We start from the raw sequence: 19,252 nt of genomic DNA on the forward strand, positions 1-19,252 counted from the left end.
AATGTACACGGACCCACCACCTGCATGGCTAGACACATCAAGCTTTCTAACATGTCATTCCTGCATCGATAGAAAGCAGAAACAACAAATAAATAAGGTATCAAGTAGGGACCACGAACATCCCATTACGCGCCATCTTGAGTGTGACCACCTGATGTCATCATCTTCTGCTTTCACATTTTTCTGACCGTCTGATGAAATTATTTGCCTTCGCTCTGACTCAACAAACGAAACAAGCAAGTTCCAGCCAAAAACACAAACCCGCACTGTCTTTCTTTCTCTCTCCAAGAAGCTCTCTTTCTCTGTCTCTCCGTACTTTTCATCAGTTTTTAGCTTCTTTAAATTATGGTTTGGAGTTTATAGAAGAAAGGAAAGGCATCGGTATTTTCTTTTTTAGTTCTCTGATCTCTCTGTTAGCTTCCTGGATCAAGCCAGCACCGACACGTATTGCTCTGTGTTAGAGAGGCTTCTGGTGCTGTTAATGGTATCTTCTGGTTCTGCATTTCCAAACCTGAAAGGGGTATGTGCTATTCTCTGTGTGAGTGATAAAACTCCTCAAAGTTCACTACTTCCTGTTTGGTTTCCTAGAAAATTTCGTTTGCAAATAATTTTGTGTTTACTTCAAAGTTTCAATATGTTGCATGCTTTTCTTTTTGTTCAAAATTTGCATCTTTAAGTTGAACTTGGAGTGAAAGTGTGAGAGATTGGGCAAGGTTTAGCACTTTTGGTTAAGTTTAAGCTAACCGTGCACTGTTTAATCCTAGTAAAGTCGAGTGAAAGAGAAAGAAAAGCTCTTCCTTTAAGTAAATTTGCCTTTACTTTTTCTCAATCTGAGAAATAATGAGGCTTTAGTGTTTAGGATTTTTGAAAACGAGTGCGCTTTACTTTTGAATAGCTGGGTAACTTTGTCGTTTTAGTTTTGCATTAGATGAGGGAACAAGCCAGTTATAGCTAAGAAGATGACAGGTCGATTTAGCCTGATCGCAAAATGGGTTTTCATGGACCACAGCTCTCTTCTTCTACTTTTTGTTGCTGTGTTGGTATTGTCTTTTGTCTTATGGCGTCGAATTTCAATTTTATGCTGTGCAAATTATGAAAGCTTTAGATCACTTGGCAAAGCTTTTGTTTTTTTAAGAAAAAATTATCTTGATTCAATGTTCATGTTACAGTTTATCTATATAAATCATAACGTATCACGTTTTTATTACAAGATTATGTGACTAAGAGAAAACATAAACAAATAAAACAAAATTTTGTCTCCACTGTCAGCTATTAACCACACCAGCCGAATATTTATTTTGTCAATTATTGAGGTCAAATAAGAGGGGCGCATATCTGTAGGATTTCCCTTTATAAAAATCTGTTTCCCCCCATCAATCATTAAAGGAGCACAGAGGCAAGTCTCACTTACATGGAAATCAGAACACAATCACTCTGCAGCGATCCTGATAATATCATGCCACATTGTGTGGTTAATAGCCTTTTCAGTTTCTGGCGCCTGTTGGTTAGGTTCTAGCATGTTAAGTAAAGGAAAGGAAAATTGATCGAGCATAATTTGTTAACTACCCGCTGTCATGCTCTAATGGATTTCTCCCATTAGCTGCTTGCATTCAGGGATTATGTCATCTGGCTTGTGATATGCTTTTGCTTGCAATTTTTGTCACCTACGAGGTTAGAATTCAGTCCCTGTTATTCTTGGAACTTAAAAGTTTATATTTTAGCCGTTTATGTTTGATGATATTAGTGGTCCATCAACCATCGGAAATGATAACTATGCTAATTTATGCACAGTTAAGTATAGGTCTTTTAATCACCTCTGAATACAAATGCAGTGATCTGTCTGCTCAGTCACAGGGTTAAAAAATTTCATACATGTCACCTCCCTCCTGACTGAATGTAAAATCCATTTTCTATGGCGTTGGTGTAGTTGTGATCTCTTTGGTGGATGAAGGAAGTTACCGGAATTCTTGTTGATTAATACGTGATGGACTGCCAGCGGCCAAGAAATTTCAAGATGCTAGCTGATTTAGACACTTTGTGTAGTTATTATTTTCTTATAAAACTGGGGGGATTGTTTTGAACTTCCAAATGGATATTCTTGATTTGCTGTGGTGCCTATGTAGAGCACCCTAATTTGACATTCAAGATAGGATATTTTTCTTGATTGATCAAATGAACTTGGATTTCAAGTATTTTGTTTCTTCATTGTTCGGTTCTACATCAATGGGCTTCATGTACCTATTCTTTTAGTAGCCTGACTTCTTTATATACTAACTTATGAACAAACTGGAGTAAATACTTATGTTAAATTTCAAAAGAATTGCAATGTGCTGTTTCTTATTTTAGCATTCTTTGTTTTGTTTTAATATGCTTTTCAAGCCATTAATAAATCTTTGAGTGTGTTCTATGCTCAGTTTTTCTTTCTTATTTTTGGACTGGCCAGGTCAATATGAATTTAGTGAAGGATTGCAACTGTAGAAGCATATCAGAACCTTCTTGTTGAGAGGGGAAAAAGTGAAGTGGAAAAATGTATGGCCTAGTCTGCACTTGAGATACACAGCTGGCATCTGATTAAACTATTTGGTCTATGGGAGACTACTCAAGGCTGAAAAAGAATTTCAGGAGTCAGCAATCATTGGGAACTGCTGAGAAGACTGTAACATCCCAAGCAAGGAAAAGTTTGGACGCGATGGAGAACTTGAAACCATGGAAGCCTAATTTGTCATATGCCGATCTCCGTCATGAAATTACAGAAAAAGTAGATAATCTCTCTTCCCAGCCTTTGACAAATCATCAGAAGCAGTGTAGGACAGCAATTGAGGAAGAGGAGCTGGTGAAGTATATGTCCAAATTGCCAAGCTATCTGGAAAGAGGACAAACCCGCAAAGAGAAGGTTTTAAATGTTGGGGTCCTTGACTGGCGCAGGCTAGAAAAGTGGCAGTGCAGGCAGAAACAGATGCCAGCTAGAAGTAGCAGGCATTCACTTTCAAGCAGTGACTCATCCTCACCTTTATCAACAGAAGGATCGTCTGTCTATTCTAGCAGAGGTCAGAGTTGTTCTCCGGGTCATCAAAGGACATGTCACCCTTCACTACAATTTCATCCGATGTCATCACCCACCAAAGGCAATTTGCCAGTCAAAGAAAGCATTGGCAAGTTTCAAGATGTCAAAGGTTCCCGGACCAGCAGGGTGAGCGAGCGAGCAAAGTTTATCAGAGCAGATCAGCCTTTTCCCAAAAACCATCCAGAATTCAATCCTGACCAGTGCAAGAGAAAACATAAAGGCCCCAAGATCAATCCAGAAAGTGGAACTTTGGCTAATGGGTTAAATCATGAAGGGCTAAAGTGTATGAAGACGAAAATGAAGACAAAGACAAAGGCAACCACAAAGCCTCCAGAGGGTGACTTTCTGAAGAGATCAGGGGAATTGCAAGAACAGAAGGCATATGTTGACCAAACAAATGAAAGGTTAATTCTTCTTATACCAAGAGATTCCCCACAAGGCACGCATTCTGGAGTGCCCCATAATTCAACTATGATGTTAGGCCAAAAGGAAGAAGAAGCAAATCAAAGGAGCTTTGCAGATATGCCTAAGGAAATTTTCTGTCCAGCAGTCCATTCTGATGTCCCTCATCCATGCCCTCTGCCATATGAAAATGGCAGACACTCGGAGAGAAAATGGTGCTCAATAGATGCAGAAAATATCAGTTTTTTGCCTGATTCTTCTCAATCAGTACCACATCAAGTCAAAATAAGAATGCGTCCATCCCGTGATACAATTTCTAAATTAGAAAAACCAACTGTAATGCTGACTGATTCAAGTTCAAAAGAGTCTTCTGTGGCAGATAAAAAAATGAGCAATTTAGCTGCTGAAAAAGCTAGAAGCACATCACCATTTCGCCGACTTAGCAGTGGTATGAGCAAGATAAGCAAAAATTTCAGCTCCAAGGAGGGTTCATCTAAACCACAATTGAGCTCAACTAGTAATTCAGCACAATCTGGTTCGGAGATTGCTATGGCTTCCACATGCCAGGAAAATCAAAGTAGCGATACACAAAATGCTACAAGTAGAGCACGGTCAAGCCCTTTGAGAAGGTTACTGGATCCAATGCTGAAGCCTAAGGCAGCAAACTTCCATCCTTCAGTAGAACAATTGCAGAAAGGTTCTATATCAACTGATAAAGTCTGCAAATCATCCAATGTTCATTTAGATTGTATGCCTGGAACTGCTCAGATTGGGAAAGTAAAATCAGAAACGACCGCTCCCTGTAGAATCAGTGTCAGTGATTCATCCAAGGACAAGAAGCACATATCTTCAGCATTTCAAGCCCTTCTCCAAGTTGCAGTTAAGAATGGCCAACCTACATTCACTTTTGCTGTTGACAATGAACGTGACATTCTTGCAGCCACAATGAAGAAATTGAGTGCCTCAAGGGAGGATGACTACAGCTGCATTTACAACTTCTATGCCATTCATGAAGTCAAGAAAAAGAATGCGAGATGGATAAATCAAGGTGGCAAGGGCAAATGTCATGATTATATACCCAATGTTGCCCAGTTGAAGGTTTCTGGCTCTCAGTTTTCCAATCTGACTAGACAAAATTATATGGCGCAATCTTTTGCGAGGGAGTTTGTTTTGTTTGCCATGGATCTACAACAGGCAGAGCAGCAAACATTAGATTTTCAGCCTAATGATGAGCTGGCCGCCATTGTTGTCAAGATCCCTGAAGTGATCAATAGAAGTACTATCAGAGATGGCAATCGGACTAACAATTGCAATAATTTCTCTGAGGTGAGGTGTAATTCTACCTCTGGTAATGTACAGAATCAGCCCATCCTTAGCAGTCAAAACCTTATCAATGCTACAGTCATTCTTCCAAGTGGCATTCACAGTCTGCCAAATAAAGGAGGACCTTCATCATTGCTCCAACGTTGGAGATCGGGTGGATCATGTGATTGTGGAGGTTGGGATCTGGGTTGCAAACTTAGGATTCTTGTCAACCAGAATCAAATTAATAAGAAATCAAGTCCAGGCAAAGCCTGTTCAGCAATTGATAAATTTGAGCTCGTCTCTCAGGTATATTCTTTGTTCTATTGCTTAGACCAACTAATTGTACCTCACACTTGTAATTGTAAACTTACATCTCTTTCTCGTAATCAATATTTATCCACAGTGTGGAGAAGAGAACCAACCTGTCTTCATCATGACCCCTTTCAAGGACGGGATCTATTCAGTCGAGTTCAATACATCACTTTCAACATTACAAGCATTCTCTCTTTGTATAGCAGTTCTAGATGGTAAAAAACTATGTGAGGTGTCAGAATCTAGCAACTTGTTTGAAGAAAAAACTTCTCTGGAAACTATACTGTCGCAAAATGATGGAATGAGGGCTCCAAACAGAACTGTAGGAGAGGTTCCTGCAAGATATGTCTCATATCCACCCGTGTCACCCGTAGGAAGGGTCTAGTTTGAAATCAAATGATCTCTGTAACTAGACACATCCGATATAGATAGATAGATGAATGGATAGATAGATAGATACAATTTCAGTCGGCTGTTTGAGCAATGGATGGACCCGGATTGAAGTTCTGCCACTGAGATTAGTGGTTAAATCAAATGAAAAATAAGCATATATTCTGCAAGGCTTCTGAGATGGTAGGAAAGTAGCCAAGAAGCCTGAGATCATGCATGGTATTTTGTATTAGTTGTGGTTGAGTTCTTGTGACAAGAGAATCAGTGTCAACTGTACTCAGAGCAACTCTTTCTTCATCATCAATTTAAGTGCATAATATTACCAGTGAATGGTGTTTTTTCCTTCCATTAGTATTCAAGTTTCTGCTAATTATTCATTTTAACTAAACCTCAATCTAAATTTAGACGGGGGTTAACATAAGCTAAATAAAGAGTTGGGAAAATTATAAACCATGAAACTGTAATTTAGTTAATTATTCATGACAACAGTGCAAGATTTGGATGGTAAAGACCAAGGAAGCATCCTATGGTAATGGTCCCCAAAAATCTATGCTATCCATAAGCCACATTTAACCGGACTTCAAAAATCTAATATCCCAAAAATTCTACATTAATCCTGAATTTATAAGTCAAGAAACTTTAACCAATCAAACATTAACAAAAACTAAACGCGTTACAGACATGTTGTACACCCATACACGAAAACCTATATTACTACAGTGAAATTATTTTGGAGATCACTCAAACAAGCCCCAGACAAGCAACGGAAGAACACAATTTACCTTCTGAAATTCTTATTGGGATTGTTTTGACTGACTGATAGCTATTGTCAGGATATATCAAGATTTATCTTCCAGTCCAGTTTTGTTCTGTTCACCTTTGAATTGTTGAAGCACCAATGCCAGATTTTCTTTATATGTAATCACTGACACTTCTAAGAATAGTTTTGACATGTATTTTCTTGATCTTCTCAAAATATTTTCCCGCACCAAGTGACTCTAGACACTGGTTTTGGGCTCGTTTCACCTCGTGGAGTAACTTGCTAGTGATACTCCTCAGGCTGCACTTTTCACTGGTCTGTATGTCCTTAAAGGAGAACCCAAAATGCTACCCATTTTCACTGACAGCAGAAGATGGTTTCTTTTATTGTGAGATTATTTGTATCATTTATTTCACTGTACATTATTCACTCACAGAACGACTATATGCTATGTAAGTAGATGGAGCGATGAGCATGATACTAGTTGCTGTTTTCCTCCTATATGTCTTACAACTCTCATGTATTTTTTCTGTACTTCGATTAGGCTTGCCAGATTCCCTGCACAGTCACATTCTATTCGACTCATCTACCTGTTCCGTCTCATATGCAATCAGATTCCCTAATTTCAGGACTTATGGTGCTGCCCTGTTATGAAAGTTTAATTATTGTCGCTGTTAGATTGTTGTAATTGAAGCACCTTCTTACAATCAGGCACAACTGTCTCTTTCAGGGCTCAAATCTTGCCAGGCTGCCCCCTCCAGAGAGTGCAATTGAATTGTTTGTGACCAACAATAAGTTTTGAAATATTCAACTATTTTTTGTCATTATTTTTACCAGACCTTGTTGCTCATTTGACTCGCATTAATGTGCGGTTTCCAGAGGCTTTGATTATGGCTGTAGCGGTTTTATTTTTTCATGGCACATGATATTTACTATAGTCTTTGTGCATACATACCACAGATATGGCATTCTATTGTATACGAGGACTGGCTCTCACTTCTGTTGGCAATACTTGGCCCATAACTGCAGTTGCATTAAGCAGCTTGCTTGGTTACTTGCTGTGGTTCAGACCTTTCTTTCTCTAGCATCTTGCAAACATTTCACAGTTCACGTTTTTGTTTCCTGGTAAAAAGGACTCGATCTTGTCCTGAATTTGATTCCCTGGAAACTGTCTGATAGGTTCGGGTTGTTTAATGCTTCTGCAGGTATACTGTAAATTCGGTAGCATTCTTTACTGACAAGAAGCTGCCAGGTTAGTTTTTCATACTGATTTCTTTCCCATAAAAATCACTTCTCATGTTATATTTCATGGAGACATTTTTGGAAGAGAAGAGTTGACTGACAACGTTATTCATCATCTAATGTGTTTCTTAAATGGAGTGTTTATGTTGGAGGGGTGCATTAGACACCAATATCTTCATTTCAGATTTACCTGAGCGGCCCGCTGGACTAACATCTCTGCCACTGCTACCTCAGAGTAGATACGAGGATAGCAAAAACAAAGAAGAGCACCTCCCATTACTAACTGGGGTTTCTTTCGAGAATGAGGATTGATTATTGGCAAATGAATGCTGCTAGTCATTGTAACCAGTTTTGCCTTGCCATTTGTCTTTAGGCGATTTGAAATTGTTAGATGTCTGCCAAATGGAGAGCACAAATGGATCATGAGGTTGAAGCCAGGAGCATAGGTGGGATATCGGTTAATTGTACATAAATGTCAGCACCGGCTGAAGATAGCTCTGCTGGTGTTGCCGCATTGAATGTGCCTAAAATTTATGTTCGAACCAACGCGTCCGCAGCTCATTTTTCTTGTTAGATAAACCTCAGTTTCTGTATATGGAATGTTTTGGTTTTCTCAAATCCTACACTTCCTCTATACTCTTGCATTCTCTCCTTTTGTTTGTGGAATTGTTCTCAGTGAAGTACAGCTGCCTATTGACAACAGAGAGACGTAGAAAGAGCACTGTACCTGGCACTACTCGTCATGTTTAATAAAGAATACTGAACATTTGGTCCACAGATATCTTTAATGAAACATGAAAGATTAGAGGGACCGTGCTTATGTTGATAGTTTCTCATCGAGAGCAAACGACCTAAATGTTTTTGAGAACACAATAACAACAAGTGGAGGCAGCATGTGCTCTGCTTTTTCATGTAATTGGGCTTGCCATGAGGCAATGATGCAAAATAATAATGCTTCCTGTCTGTGTCCCTCAAAGGCTACATCCCCCTATATTATACATCTCTTTCTTTGCTCTGTTTTTAAGGGAGGAAATGTGACGTTGGAGGCATCACTTGTTATGTCACATGCCTGGCCTGGTTGCCCTTCTTATCAAAGGGCTCCTGTCCTCATGTACTAACATATGGCTTTTCTGCACATTGTGGTGGTGGACAAAATAATCCATAAATAGAACCTCCGTCGTGCATGTTTTAAAAAGTAATCTCAAGCTTTTGTTGTCAGAGGCAGAGGCATACAGTTCAGGCAGGATAAGGTCATGCTTGTTGTCAGTCAAAGAAAGGAATACAGATGCCAGGTATAGCTTTTGTTGAACATGTGAAGGTGGTCCATGAACTAATAAAAAAGGAAGTGACCTTTGCCCTCATGCTTCCCAAATCCAAGAACTCCCCTGCTGATCTATGTTTTAAAGTTCCCAAACAGATCCATTGCAGAATCCTCGATGTCTGTGCTAAAGTCTTAGTTAAAGCAATACGTTAAAAGTGAAGGAATACTAAATGATGGGTTCTTGCACAGCTGTTGTTTCTTTACCCTCGTGGGCTCACTCACCAGTCCCCAGTGTTCGTGGGGGTGGAGACCACAGTGCGTCTGTGTTCTTGCATTGCCTGAATGCTGGCAAATAGGTCCACGTTGAGTCAATTGAGCTGGAAAAAAGAAGCTGGGCAAAGACCTCCATTATTCCTTAGCTTAATTTATTATCTAATCTTCGGATTGGACCCTGTTCTTCTAACCATTAAAGCCTGTCCATCATGTTATAAAACAAATAGCGAGAGCTTTTTCATTTTCAGGTTGGCGTAGCAAGGTGTCCTGCTGGGAACAGAATGCAAGGCTGGTGCTTGAGATCTTCTATCATGGGATCATATCTCATGATGTTAGCTTTGTTGCAGACATCTTGGCTTGGTTTCTTTAAACAATTTGAAACATGGTGAGAAAAGTGTCACAATTTTCTGGTGCATTGCTTGCAAAACTGAAGCCCGAGCAGGGTATTTTGCTTGGCAGCAGACAGCATGGTCTTTGGCATCTTGGAATTGTTTAAGCAAAATTAACAAGTTCGAGAGCTTAGCTTGCTGGCAAAAATGGGCGCAAGTTTTGAAACCACGAGGTCATTATTATCTGTAATTTGTACTTTACATAAACTGGAAAGTTGCTAATGAGGCGTGCGTTCTCTCTTGTTTGATGATGTTGCTGGTGCTCATCTTCTTGGACCTGTTGGTGTTGATTTTTATTTAGAAATATATTAAAATAATATATATTTTTTACAATTTATTTTTTTATTAAAATGAAATACACCTATGAAAAAATAAAAAAAAAATTAATTATTACTTTTTAAATTTTATAAAAATAATTTTTAACCAAAAAAATAAACTGTACCTAGATGTTTCAACTTACCTAAAACAAGATCTCTTATGAATATTAAAAGAGCAGTTTGTCAGCAAGATCAAGCACCAAGAGTTTTAAATTTGACCATAAATTCAAGGGATAATTGGATAAATATAGGGGAAAGAAAAGCCCAAATAATTGCTGATGTCAAAAAATATTTTTTAACTACAAAAATAAATAATACAATAATATTTTAATTTACCAAAACAAGATCTCTTAAGAAACTTAAAAGAACAGTTTGTCATTGAAAATTGTTAATAATATGGTTGTGATTATTTTTCAAATAACTTTTCGTACTAAAATACATGTTAATGATTTTTTTTTAAAAAAAATTATTTTTAACATCAACACATTAAAATGATTTAAAAATACTAAAAATATATTAATTTAAAATTAATAAAAAAATAAAAAAAAATTAAATATTTTTAAAAACACTTTTAAAATTACTGAAACAAACAAGCCATTAAAATTTGACCATAAATTCAAGGGATAATTGGATAAGATAGAGGAAAGCAAAGCCCAAATGACCATCAATTATAGGGATCCCACTGTCCATTTACGAGGTTACCCGAATCTTACAAGACACAGAACATGTTACCTTTGACCCTCACTGACCATGATGTTCACCAACTGTGGCCTAAAGTGTAAACTGTAAAACCTTTTTTTCCATGAAATTCATACCTGTAATCATCAAAGCTATGGTTCTTATTGAACACATTATTAGAAAATAAAAAAGTAAAAGAAAGAGATGGAGAAAGCCAACACAGTAAATTTCTAATATAATATAGATAATTTATTTTAGTGATTATTAATCAAATAATTTCACAAGATTATAAGTGTGATATTAGTAACTTATTGCAGTTTTCTCAAAATATATTTAAATAATATATTTTCTTATTAAAATCATAAAATAATACTTAAAATAATGTTAATATAAAATTTCTCCACATAAAATATTTAAAAAAACATTTTTAAAAATTATATGTTGAACAACAAAATAGTCATTTTTAAAAAAGTTATTAAGATTGTGTTTTAAAGTATTTTTTATTGAAAATATATTAAACATAATATATTTTTTATTTTTTAAAATTTTATTTATAATATTAATACATAAATATTAAAAAACATAAAAAAAAAATTTAAATGAAAAAAAATTAAAAAATAACAAAACAACGGTTTAGCGCGTAGCCAAACAAGCTATTCTTCTGGAAGAGGGAGAGCGTTGCCGGATTGAATTCAATCTCCTTTCTTTGACTTTGACCCTGTATTAATTGCCACAAACACCCAGCAAGGACCTTTTAAGACTTCTATGCTTTTCACGCTTTACCTTCGCACGTACCAGCATATTATCATCGTGTCCAATTATCCTGCATTCGGTGTAATACACGCGCTTACTTCGAGATTGGCTTTAGTTTCTAATTTGTTGTACTTGGGAAGAGAATCTAGGAAAGAGACAACATAAAAAAATGGAAACGTCTAGTAAAGAAGTGAAAAAATGCAGAGAGAGAGTTGAAAGTGAAACAAACAGCTTAGCTTTTGGATCTTAAAAAGGTTTGTTTCCTTTTCCCTCAGTTTCTTGCTTCCCAAACAACACTTCCCCTTTCATTTTCTCTCTTCCACTCCCAAGAAATAAAGTGTTATATGTGTGTGTGTGTGTGTGTGTGTGTGTGAGAGAGAGAGAGAGAGAGAGAGAGAGTATAATACACTAATAAACTCGAAGACTCCTCTTACTACTGCTACTCAAGCTCTAGGCTTCTATTATATAGCTCCTTTGAGAAAAAAGAGAGAAACTCAAATGCAGAGAAATATGAGTGCTAAAAACTGAAAAGTAAAAACTTATCTGTTTTTCTTTTTCGTTGTATTTAAAGAAGAAACAGAAGAAGTGATATAGTCTAGATCATAGGAGGAGGAGGAGGCAATGGGAGGTAGGTGCTCCAAGTTATCACTCTGTTGGTGGCCTTCCCATCTCAAGTCAAACCTCAACTACCCCTCTGATCTTGGTAATCTAAATAACTTTCTGCGACCAGCCGGAGTAGTGCTATTTCCTTTTCCTTCAGTTTTTCACTGCCTTTCTTTTTCTTATCAGTAGTTAGGGTTTGCTTTATTCTCCTTTATTGTTTTTGGGTTTTGACAAATTAATACACAAACTTGTATGTGTAGAGAATGAGGAGTTATTGCCTGGTGGGTTTAGAGAGTACAGTTTGGAGCAGCTAAGAGCTGCCACGTCAGGGTTCAGTTCGGACAACATAGTATCAGAGCACGGAGAGAAAGCTCCCAATGTAGTTTACAGAGGGAAGCTTCAAGAAGATGATCGCTGGATTGCTGTAAAACGTTTTAACAAGTCTGCTTGGCCTGATTCTCGCCAATTCCTTGTCTGTAATTCCAATCTCCCTTTCTATCTTTTGTTTTAAATTTCAATCCTGCTCTTTGTTTTTTGAGCTTTTTGCGACTTAGCTGCTGTTGGGTTCTTATTATGTAGGAGGAGGCTAGAGCAGTGGGGCAGTTGAGGAATGAAAGATTGGCCAATTTGATAGGGTGTTGCTGTGAAGGACAGGAGAGGTTACTTGTTGCTGAGTTTATGCCCAATGAGACTCTCTCTAAGCATCTTTTTCATTGTAAGCCCAGCCTTGCTTTTCATCCTCAACTTTTTTTTTGAGAAAAAAAATAGTTAAGCAATCGTTGGAATTGATTTAACGTCAAAAATTAAAAAGTTGAATTTGGGTTCAGGGGAGAACCAGCCGATGAAATGGACAATGAGGTTGAGAGTGGCTCTTTATTTAGCTCAAGCTTTGGATTACTGTAGTAGTAAAGGAAGAGCCTTGTACCATGACCTTAATGCTTATAGAATCTTGTTTGACCAGGTACTTGCTACGTTTTATATATTATATCAAACTCATCTTTCTCAATTTCATGATCTGCTCCTTAAATTCAGTTAGTACTTGTCAGGATGCTAATCCGAGGCTCTCCTGCTTTGGCCTGATGAAGAATAGCAGAGATGGAAAGAGCTATAGTACGAATTTGGCATTCACTCCTCCTGAGTACTTGAGAACTGGTAATAAGTGAAGCTAATCTGTTTCCTTGCTTGTATTTTTACGCATTGGGTGCCAGTACTTGTCAATGTCCTGTTTGGTTGAGCTTAATGTAGATGTCTATGTATGGCAGGAAGAGTGACACCAGAGAGTGTGGTTTATAGCTTTGGCACCCTATTGCTTGATCTTCTCAGTGGAAAACACATCCCCCCGAGCCATGTAATATATATTATCTTTGCTCTAATATTTGTTTAAGATGGAATTTCATATGGATTTCTCTTGGCATTTCAACATATGATGTTTAGAAGCTGGAAAAGTAATTTGAGTTTTTAGTTTAACTTGAAATTGAATTCAGAATTTTCTGAGGAAACAATAAGCCTTAATACTTGACATTTGGATTGTATGGTGCCTGATCGTTTCAATTCAGAGAAACTTTTGACCTTAGTATTGCCTTTTTTTTCACTTCCTTCTTTGGCAGGCACTTGACCTTATACGCGGAAAGAATTTTCTGATGCTGATGGACTCTTGCTTGGAGGGTCATTTTTCAAACGATGATGGAACTGAACTGGTGCGTTTAGCTTCGCGTTGTTTACAGTATGAAGCTCGCGAGAGGCCCAATGCAAAGTCTCTTGTCAGTGCTCTCTCTCCTCTTCAAAAGGAAACTGAGGTGGGCATTACTTCTTTTACTCCTTTGCAAGACAATGCACACACGCATGAGCCATTTCATTGGTATTTTTGTGGTGTTGCTCTGTTAGTTAATGTTTTTATCATGCAAGTTATGATGTTACATTCGTTCATTATATTGTATCATCTCAGTTACTGGTATTTTGCAGGTTCCTTCCTACATTTTGATGGGTATTCCACATGGAACTCAATCCCCAAAGGAAACAATGTTGTTGACACCTCTAGGTGAAGCTTGCTCAAGATTGGATCTTACAGCAATACATCAAATTCTAGAGAAGGTGGGATACAAGGATGATGAGGGAATTGCAAATGAGGTCGGTATCTACTGCATATTTTGTTTGATTTTTGACACAAGGCTATTTTGCCCTGTTTTGAACAATGCCTTTAGTGTCTCCGAGTTGTCTGATCGTTTGATATGCACATTAAAAGCATCAGTTTCCACGGAATAGCAACCCATTGTTTCTGTTATTTCCATCACTTTTCAGACACAAGAGATTACCATTTCTCACCCAATCACTTGGAGATCAATCTCCACAAATGAGTTCGATTCGACATTGCCTCGCATTCCTTATTCCCCAATTGACATGTCAAATATTGTAACTCTCAGAATTAAGTGCTTTTAATCGATCATTTTAAACTGATAGAAAAGTACCAGACTCCTTGACATAAAAATCTTCTTGAGAACATGAGGGATGATTCCCTTTCAAAAAAGATAATCGTTTTCTCCCATGCTGACAGCTTTATTTTACAACATGGTAGTAACCAGAAAAGTACTTTGATTACCATTTTCAATCATTAACATGTTAGCAAAGTTTGACTTTTTTCATTAATATACCCTTACTTAACACTGAGTGTAATAGAATTTCTCTTGCCTTGTAGCTTTCCTTCCAAATGTGGACAGATCAGATACAGGAAACGCTGAATTGTAAGAAACATGGCGATGCTGCTTTTCGAACTAAAGATTTTAACACTGCCATCGATTGTTATACTCAAGTAAGTCATGTTCATTGACAACTGCAGAGTCTTCCTTCGTTTTCCTACCTAATATAGGGCCTGTCGTCAAATCCAAACGTAGTGAAATGCATGGTTGCTACACTTTTTTACTGATATATGATATGGAGGAGATAGGTTATTCTACATTTGGAATAATTTAATGAAATAATTGGCCATGGCCTACAGCTCTGTGACAGAAGAAAGTGAGGCGTGCCTTTATAAGAAAGCTTCACCTTGCCATGGATTAAAATATTGCCATGAGTTTAGCTACTGATTTGATGGAAAGCTATAGAATGTACTTTAAGATTTTACCTAAAGGTAGTATATAAGTTTTTTTTTCCTGGTTTTGCAGTTTATTGATGGCGGGACCATGGTATCTCCAACTGTATTTGCTAGACGCAGTCTGTGCTACTTAATAAGTGACATGCCACAGCAAGCTCTTGGAGATACTATGCAAGCTCAAGCACTCTCTCCCGAGTGGCCCACTGCCTTCTATCTTCAAGCTGCTACCCTCTTTAGCCTTGGGATGGACAGTGACGCACAAGAAACTCTAAAAGATGGCACATATTTGGAAGCCAAAAATCATAGAAACTGAAAGCGAAAAAGAATTATATACTCGTATTCATCTGTATTTGTTTCTTTTGCATTTTAATTTCTGCAGCACCACAAGTTTAACTGTATTATTTATATGCTTGGTGTATGTCATTCATCATTTTGATCTTAACTCTAAACAAGCCTCTTGCTTCTTGGCGACTTCTTGTTGTCTATACTTGGGTTTATACTACATCGACCACAAGCTGAACGTAAATTACCGCCTGTTCAGTGGTGCTGATCCAAGTGCTTTCATCTGAAAAAAAACATCAAATTGCTGCCTTTTGAGGACGTCTTAGGAACCAGAGACAATATCGATTACCAAAAATTCCACTGAAATGAATTGGAATCTAGACAGGAGCCCTGTTTTATGGGTCACCCGGACAGATCATCTGGACAAAGCTGCATAGCTGTCTCCTGAAGCGACTCAAGTCTGAATTACCTAGTTTAACATCAAAGTTGTGCAGTTGCCTCATACTTGGCCAGATAACATGTCTTTTCAAGGTAGCACCAAAAGCAAAAGGAAAGTGTCCATGGCAGACTTGTAGGACTCGAGACCATGTGCGTCGGAAACTTGGTCGCACTTATGGCTACCAGGTGGAAGGGAAGCAATTGGCTGCCCCTTGTGTAAGGAAATCAATTTCCTTCGGTCGTTGCCACTCACACATTGAAAACGCAATGACATTGACGCTGCCAAATCAATTATCAATTGAGCACCAATAACTATTTAGTTTCTCGTAAAGACAACTTGCCATCCGAACTGTGCATGTACAAATAGCTCAATATTAGCTACCAAAAAACTTAAATAGTAGCTAATAATATTTCTCCAGTTTCACCAAATGCTATAAGAAGTAACATTAAACAAAAGAGTCTAGTGATGTTCAATTAATATTCATTAAGCAATTTTAATTCTTGCACCAAAAACCGCCAATAATGACGCTACATTATGCAAAAGATTTAACATGTAATGACAGAGATCTTGTACTACAGCAGTAAGATGAACTCTCATCACCAAGGTCCTGATGCCAAAAAAATTATCTTAATCTATAGTAGAATCTAAAAGACAGATTCAGAACTGCCATTAATTCTTAATCAAATGAAAATGACAACATAGATTAGAGAATAATGACAACAATGTGAGAATTTTTAGTTCCCTTCCTCATCCCATCTATTTGTGAAGAACAAATTTCAAACCCGAGCTCGTACAAGTTTCACATTGGACGTTGACCAGCACTAAGCATCTGGCCGATGATTCCATTCACCTGGCAAAAACATTTGAGCTTTGATTAAACAAACATCCAAACAGAAGAGCTTGCATTTGTAACAACTTGGACTGCAAAATATGCAAGCAAAGACACTAAAGGAAGCACAATGTTTTAACACAAGTATGAAATGACCAAAAGAAGTGGGGCATTTGCAAAGCCACCACATGTATAGTTTTTCAGGAACAGAAGGAAAGCATATATAAGCATCAAACATGTAACCATATTATGATTCTTCACATTTAGCTATAATTACAATGAATGCTAAAATGTACCCATAAACGTGGAAATTTTTTTATAGCATATGCATATGGTATTCACACTTTATGAATATTAGCCATTTTATAAAAGGTGCCTGTATATGCAGAGAATTTTTTTAAAAAAAAAAAGATGGCGACAGCCAAAACATGAAAGAAAGTTTAATTGATCTGATTAAAACAACAGGTACAACCTAATGATGCATCTAACAATCAAAACTATACAAAAGATTAACTATTAGTAAGATATTGCTTGATCGGAAAAAAAGAAGAAGCAAGACATTGCAAACAAACCTTGAATAGAAGCGCCATGAAAAGTAGCAAATGAAAGATGGAGATCCAGGAAGTAACATTGTATCATTATTTGTGTTGTGCACGTAAGGCTATAAGAACTAATATTCATACAAACAGATTCGTCTAACAAAATTGTTTCACATGATTGCATTTAAAAAATATCAGCATAGATGATTTGGTTAAAATATTGTTTATTAACTAAAGTTCTAAGCATTGCTAAACATTAAAGAGATATAAATTGAGCAGCTAATTGAAAAAAAATTAATAACCTACCGCCCAGTATTTCGAAACACATCTGTCAACACAACTATTTTCACCCATGTTTAACTCAGCCTCCTTGTGCCTGAACAGAAAGAAAAAAACATAAAAGTTGAAGACAAAGCCATAAAAAAAGAAGAAAATGAATGTGAAGCTCAGATATTTTCATCCATCAACACTTTCACAAGGGTCACTAATCCCTACAAACAGAAGAAAAGCAGAGAATAAAAAGTACCTTTTGTCAATGCACTTGTTGAAGCATGTATTGAGAAGCCTGAAATAACAATAATCAAATAATCAAATTCAGGCACAAAGTGATACTTAATCTCAGATATGATTCCATATTGTTTAATGATTGAAATCCAAGCTGATGTCATACAAATAGAGATCACATGAAAAATAAAAGATGATAACCACAGCAAAATGTTTCGAACTTAGAAAGCCAATTATTCAGTTTTCACCTCTTAGTAATCATCAATAACTAAAGAAGAAAAGATTAATCAAGCACGAGGGCAATCAATCTTCTCCTTCAAACAATTGTGCTAATTCTAATTAGGTACAAAACAGTTGTCAAGATAGCCTGGTTGTCTATAAAAAAAAATCCCATCCAAAAACATCAAAGAAAAAAAAAACACTTCAGTAAACAACAAAATCCTACTACTTCAGTACTGATTGTCAGCTCTTCACAATTCGCATAATCTAAAATTGAACAAACCATAGAAGACAATGATGATAATGAAAGTGAAACAGGCATAAAAAGCAACTAGAAAAAAATGTAATTGTTTCATGAACCGAAGCTCCAAGCTTCCCAAATAAATAAAAATGAAACAGAAATAAAAAGCAACAAGAAAACATTGTAATTGTTTCATAAAGGAAAGCTCCCAGCTTCCCAAATATCTCCAATACCTATGTTTTGCACTCCTAGTAGTAAAACACAAAAAGAAACAACTTATTACCTGTTAAACAGCTCGACTCTGTATTCCATCTCTGTCTCAGCCATGCCATAGGCCTACACCACCATTATCAAAATCCAAAAACTCAAAACACTGATTAAAAAAAAATCCACGTAAATAATCGTAATAACTTATCAATCAAAACATATAAATAGAAAAACAAAACAAATACTAGTACTTAAAACCAAGCAACAATCACCATAAATAACAAAAATCCCAAAAGGGTACCCAATTCACTGTCTAAAAATCTCATAGGAGAAGAGAAAAGGCTGAAATGAAAGGACCTACCTGTTCTTTGGAGACACCAGCTGGTAGGCCAACGTTATTGGCAGCCATTGTACTTATACCCTGTACACACCACAAATACACGAACTTACTATCAACCCACAAAAAACCTTTCTCGGGTAATTTAGAACGAAAATCGAATCCAAACGTACTGTAAGAGAAAAGTCGAAGGAGCCGCGAGATGGATGCAAATTAGGGTTTTAGGAGGAAAGGCAAGCGAGGCCACAGTTAGTTCATTACTTCATTCTTAAAAAAGAAAAGTAGCGAGTTGATGATGATAATATCACATGCCTGTACCCTTAGTATTTAGAAGGCCCAATGATAAGAGGCCACGCAACCAAGCAACGAATGAAATTGAGGGAGTACATTTTTATCATTCGCCAGCGCTACGCCGAAGATAGAATGAATTTGTTTTAATGTAAAAACAATAATAATATACGTGTTTTAAATGTTTTTTTTAGTATATATATTTTTTAAATTATATGAGTATTAATTTAAATATAACTTGAAATAATTAATAAAAAAATATAATTTGATTTAAAATAAATATTTAAGATAATATTTTATTTAAGATAATATTTTTTTGTAAATATTAAAAACGATAATATATTAAATTGATTATATCAACCTAAATTAATATGTTAATTTGCATGACGGGTCATCAAACTATAATAATTTCATAAAAAAATAAATTATAAAAGTTTAATTTTTAATAAACTCATTATTAAAAAAAATAAAACAAAAAAAAATCAATTAAAAATATAAAAAAATAACTTCGAGTCAACTTGAATTAACAT

The 19,252-nt window shown here is 36.5% G+C and overlaps 3 protein-coding genes across 6 annotated transcripts; 2 read left to right on the forward strand and 1 right to left on the reverse strand.

Moving 5' to 3' along the window:
- Positions 1-216: 216 nt before the first annotated feature.
- Positions 217-5,810, forward strand: LOC118035252 (uncharacterized). Of its 4 annotated transcripts, none has more exons than XM_073411473.1 (3): positions 217-538; positions 2,444-5,077; positions 5,175-5,810. In XM_073411473.1, exons 2-3 carry the CDS (start codon positions 2,588-2,590, stop codon positions 5,466-5,468), a joined length of 2,784 nt encoding a protein of 927 aa, XP_073267574.1. In that variant the 5' UTR covers positions 217-538; positions 2,444-2,587; the 3' UTR covers positions 5,469-5,810. The 4 variants fall into 4 exon arrangements, with proteins under 4 accessions (XP_073267574.1, XP_034896678.1, XP_034896679.1 ...); XM_035040787.2 differs by having other exon boundaries at positions 217-520; XM_035040788.2 differs by having other exon boundaries at positions 217-484.
- Positions 5,811-11,381: 5,571 nt separating this feature from the next.
- Positions 11,382-15,322, forward strand: LOC118035250 (serine/threonine-protein kinase BSK5). The gene is made up of 10 exons (XM_035040785.2): positions 11,382-11,849; positions 12,010-12,221; positions 12,329-12,464; positions 12,577-12,710; positions 12,796-12,901; positions 13,012-13,097; positions 13,357-13,545; positions 13,712-13,876; positions 14,442-14,555; positions 14,908-15,322. The coding sequence occupies exons 1-10, from the start codon at positions 11,768-11,770 to the stop codon at positions 15,148-15,150; spliced, it is 1,467 nt and encodes a 488-aa protein (XP_034896676.1). The 5' UTR covers positions 11,382-11,767; the 3' UTR covers positions 15,151-15,322.
- A 699-nt stretch (positions 15,323-16,021) lies between these two features.
- LOC118035251 (mitochondrial import inner membrane translocase subunit TIM10-like) lies at positions 16,022-18,707 on the reverse strand. Its single transcript, XM_035040786.2, has 6 exons — positions 18,608-18,707; positions 18,459-18,518; positions 18,174-18,226; positions 17,453-17,491; positions 17,233-17,302; positions 16,022-16,408 (listed from the first exon to the last, which is right to left on the reverse strand). The coding sequence occupies exons 2-6, from the start codon at positions 18,504-18,506 to the stop codon at positions 16,358-16,360; spliced, it is 261 nt and encodes an 86-aa protein (XP_034896677.1). The 5' UTR covers positions 18,507-18,518; positions 18,608-18,707; the 3' UTR covers positions 16,022-16,357.
- Positions 18,708-19,252: the final 545 nt, after the last annotated feature.

This window comes from Populus alba, chromosome 9, assembly GCF_005239225.2.
Source record: "Populus alba chromosome 9, ASM523922v2, whole genome shotgun sequence".
Taxonomy (NCBI): Eukaryota; Viridiplantae; Streptophyta; class Magnoliopsida; order Malpighiales; family Salicaceae; genus Populus; species Populus alba.

Excerpts from the sequence above, each read along its gene's own strand:
- LOC118035252 (XM_073411473.1), top strand. The coding sequence starts at position 2,588 with ATGGGAGACTACTCAAGGCTGAAAAAGAATTTCAGGAGTCAGCAATCA. Across the intron at positions 5,078-5,174 it reads AATTTGAGCTCGTCTCTCAG|TGTGGAGAAGAGAACCAACC; the intron begins GTATATTCTTTG and ends ATTTATCCACAG.
- LOC118035250 (XM_035040785.2), top strand. The coding sequence starts at position 11,768 with ATGGGAGGTAGGTGCTCCAAGTTATCACTCTGTTGGTGGCCTTCCCAT. Across the intron at positions 11,850-12,009 it reads CAACTACCCCTCTGATCTTG|AGAATGAGGAGTTATTGCCT; the intron begins GTAATCTAAATA and ends TTGTATGTGTAG. Across the intron at positions 12,465-12,576 it reads CTCTAAGCATCTTTTTCATT|GGGAGAACCAGCCGATGAAA; the intron begins GTAAGCCCAGCC and ends ATTTGGGTTCAG.
- LOC118035251 (XM_035040786.2), bottom strand. The coding sequence starts at position 18,506 with ATGGCTGCCAATAACGTTGGCCTACCAGCTGGTGTCTCCAAAGAACAG. Across the intron at positions 17,492-18,173 it reads AGAGTCGAGCTGTTTAACAG|GCTTCTCAATACATGCTTCA; the intron begins GTAATAAGTTGT and ends TTGTTATTTCAG. Across the intron at positions 16,409-17,232 it reads GTGTTTCGAAATACTGGGCG|GTGAATGGAATCATCGGCCA; the intron begins GTAGGTTATTAA and ends TGTTTTTGCCAG.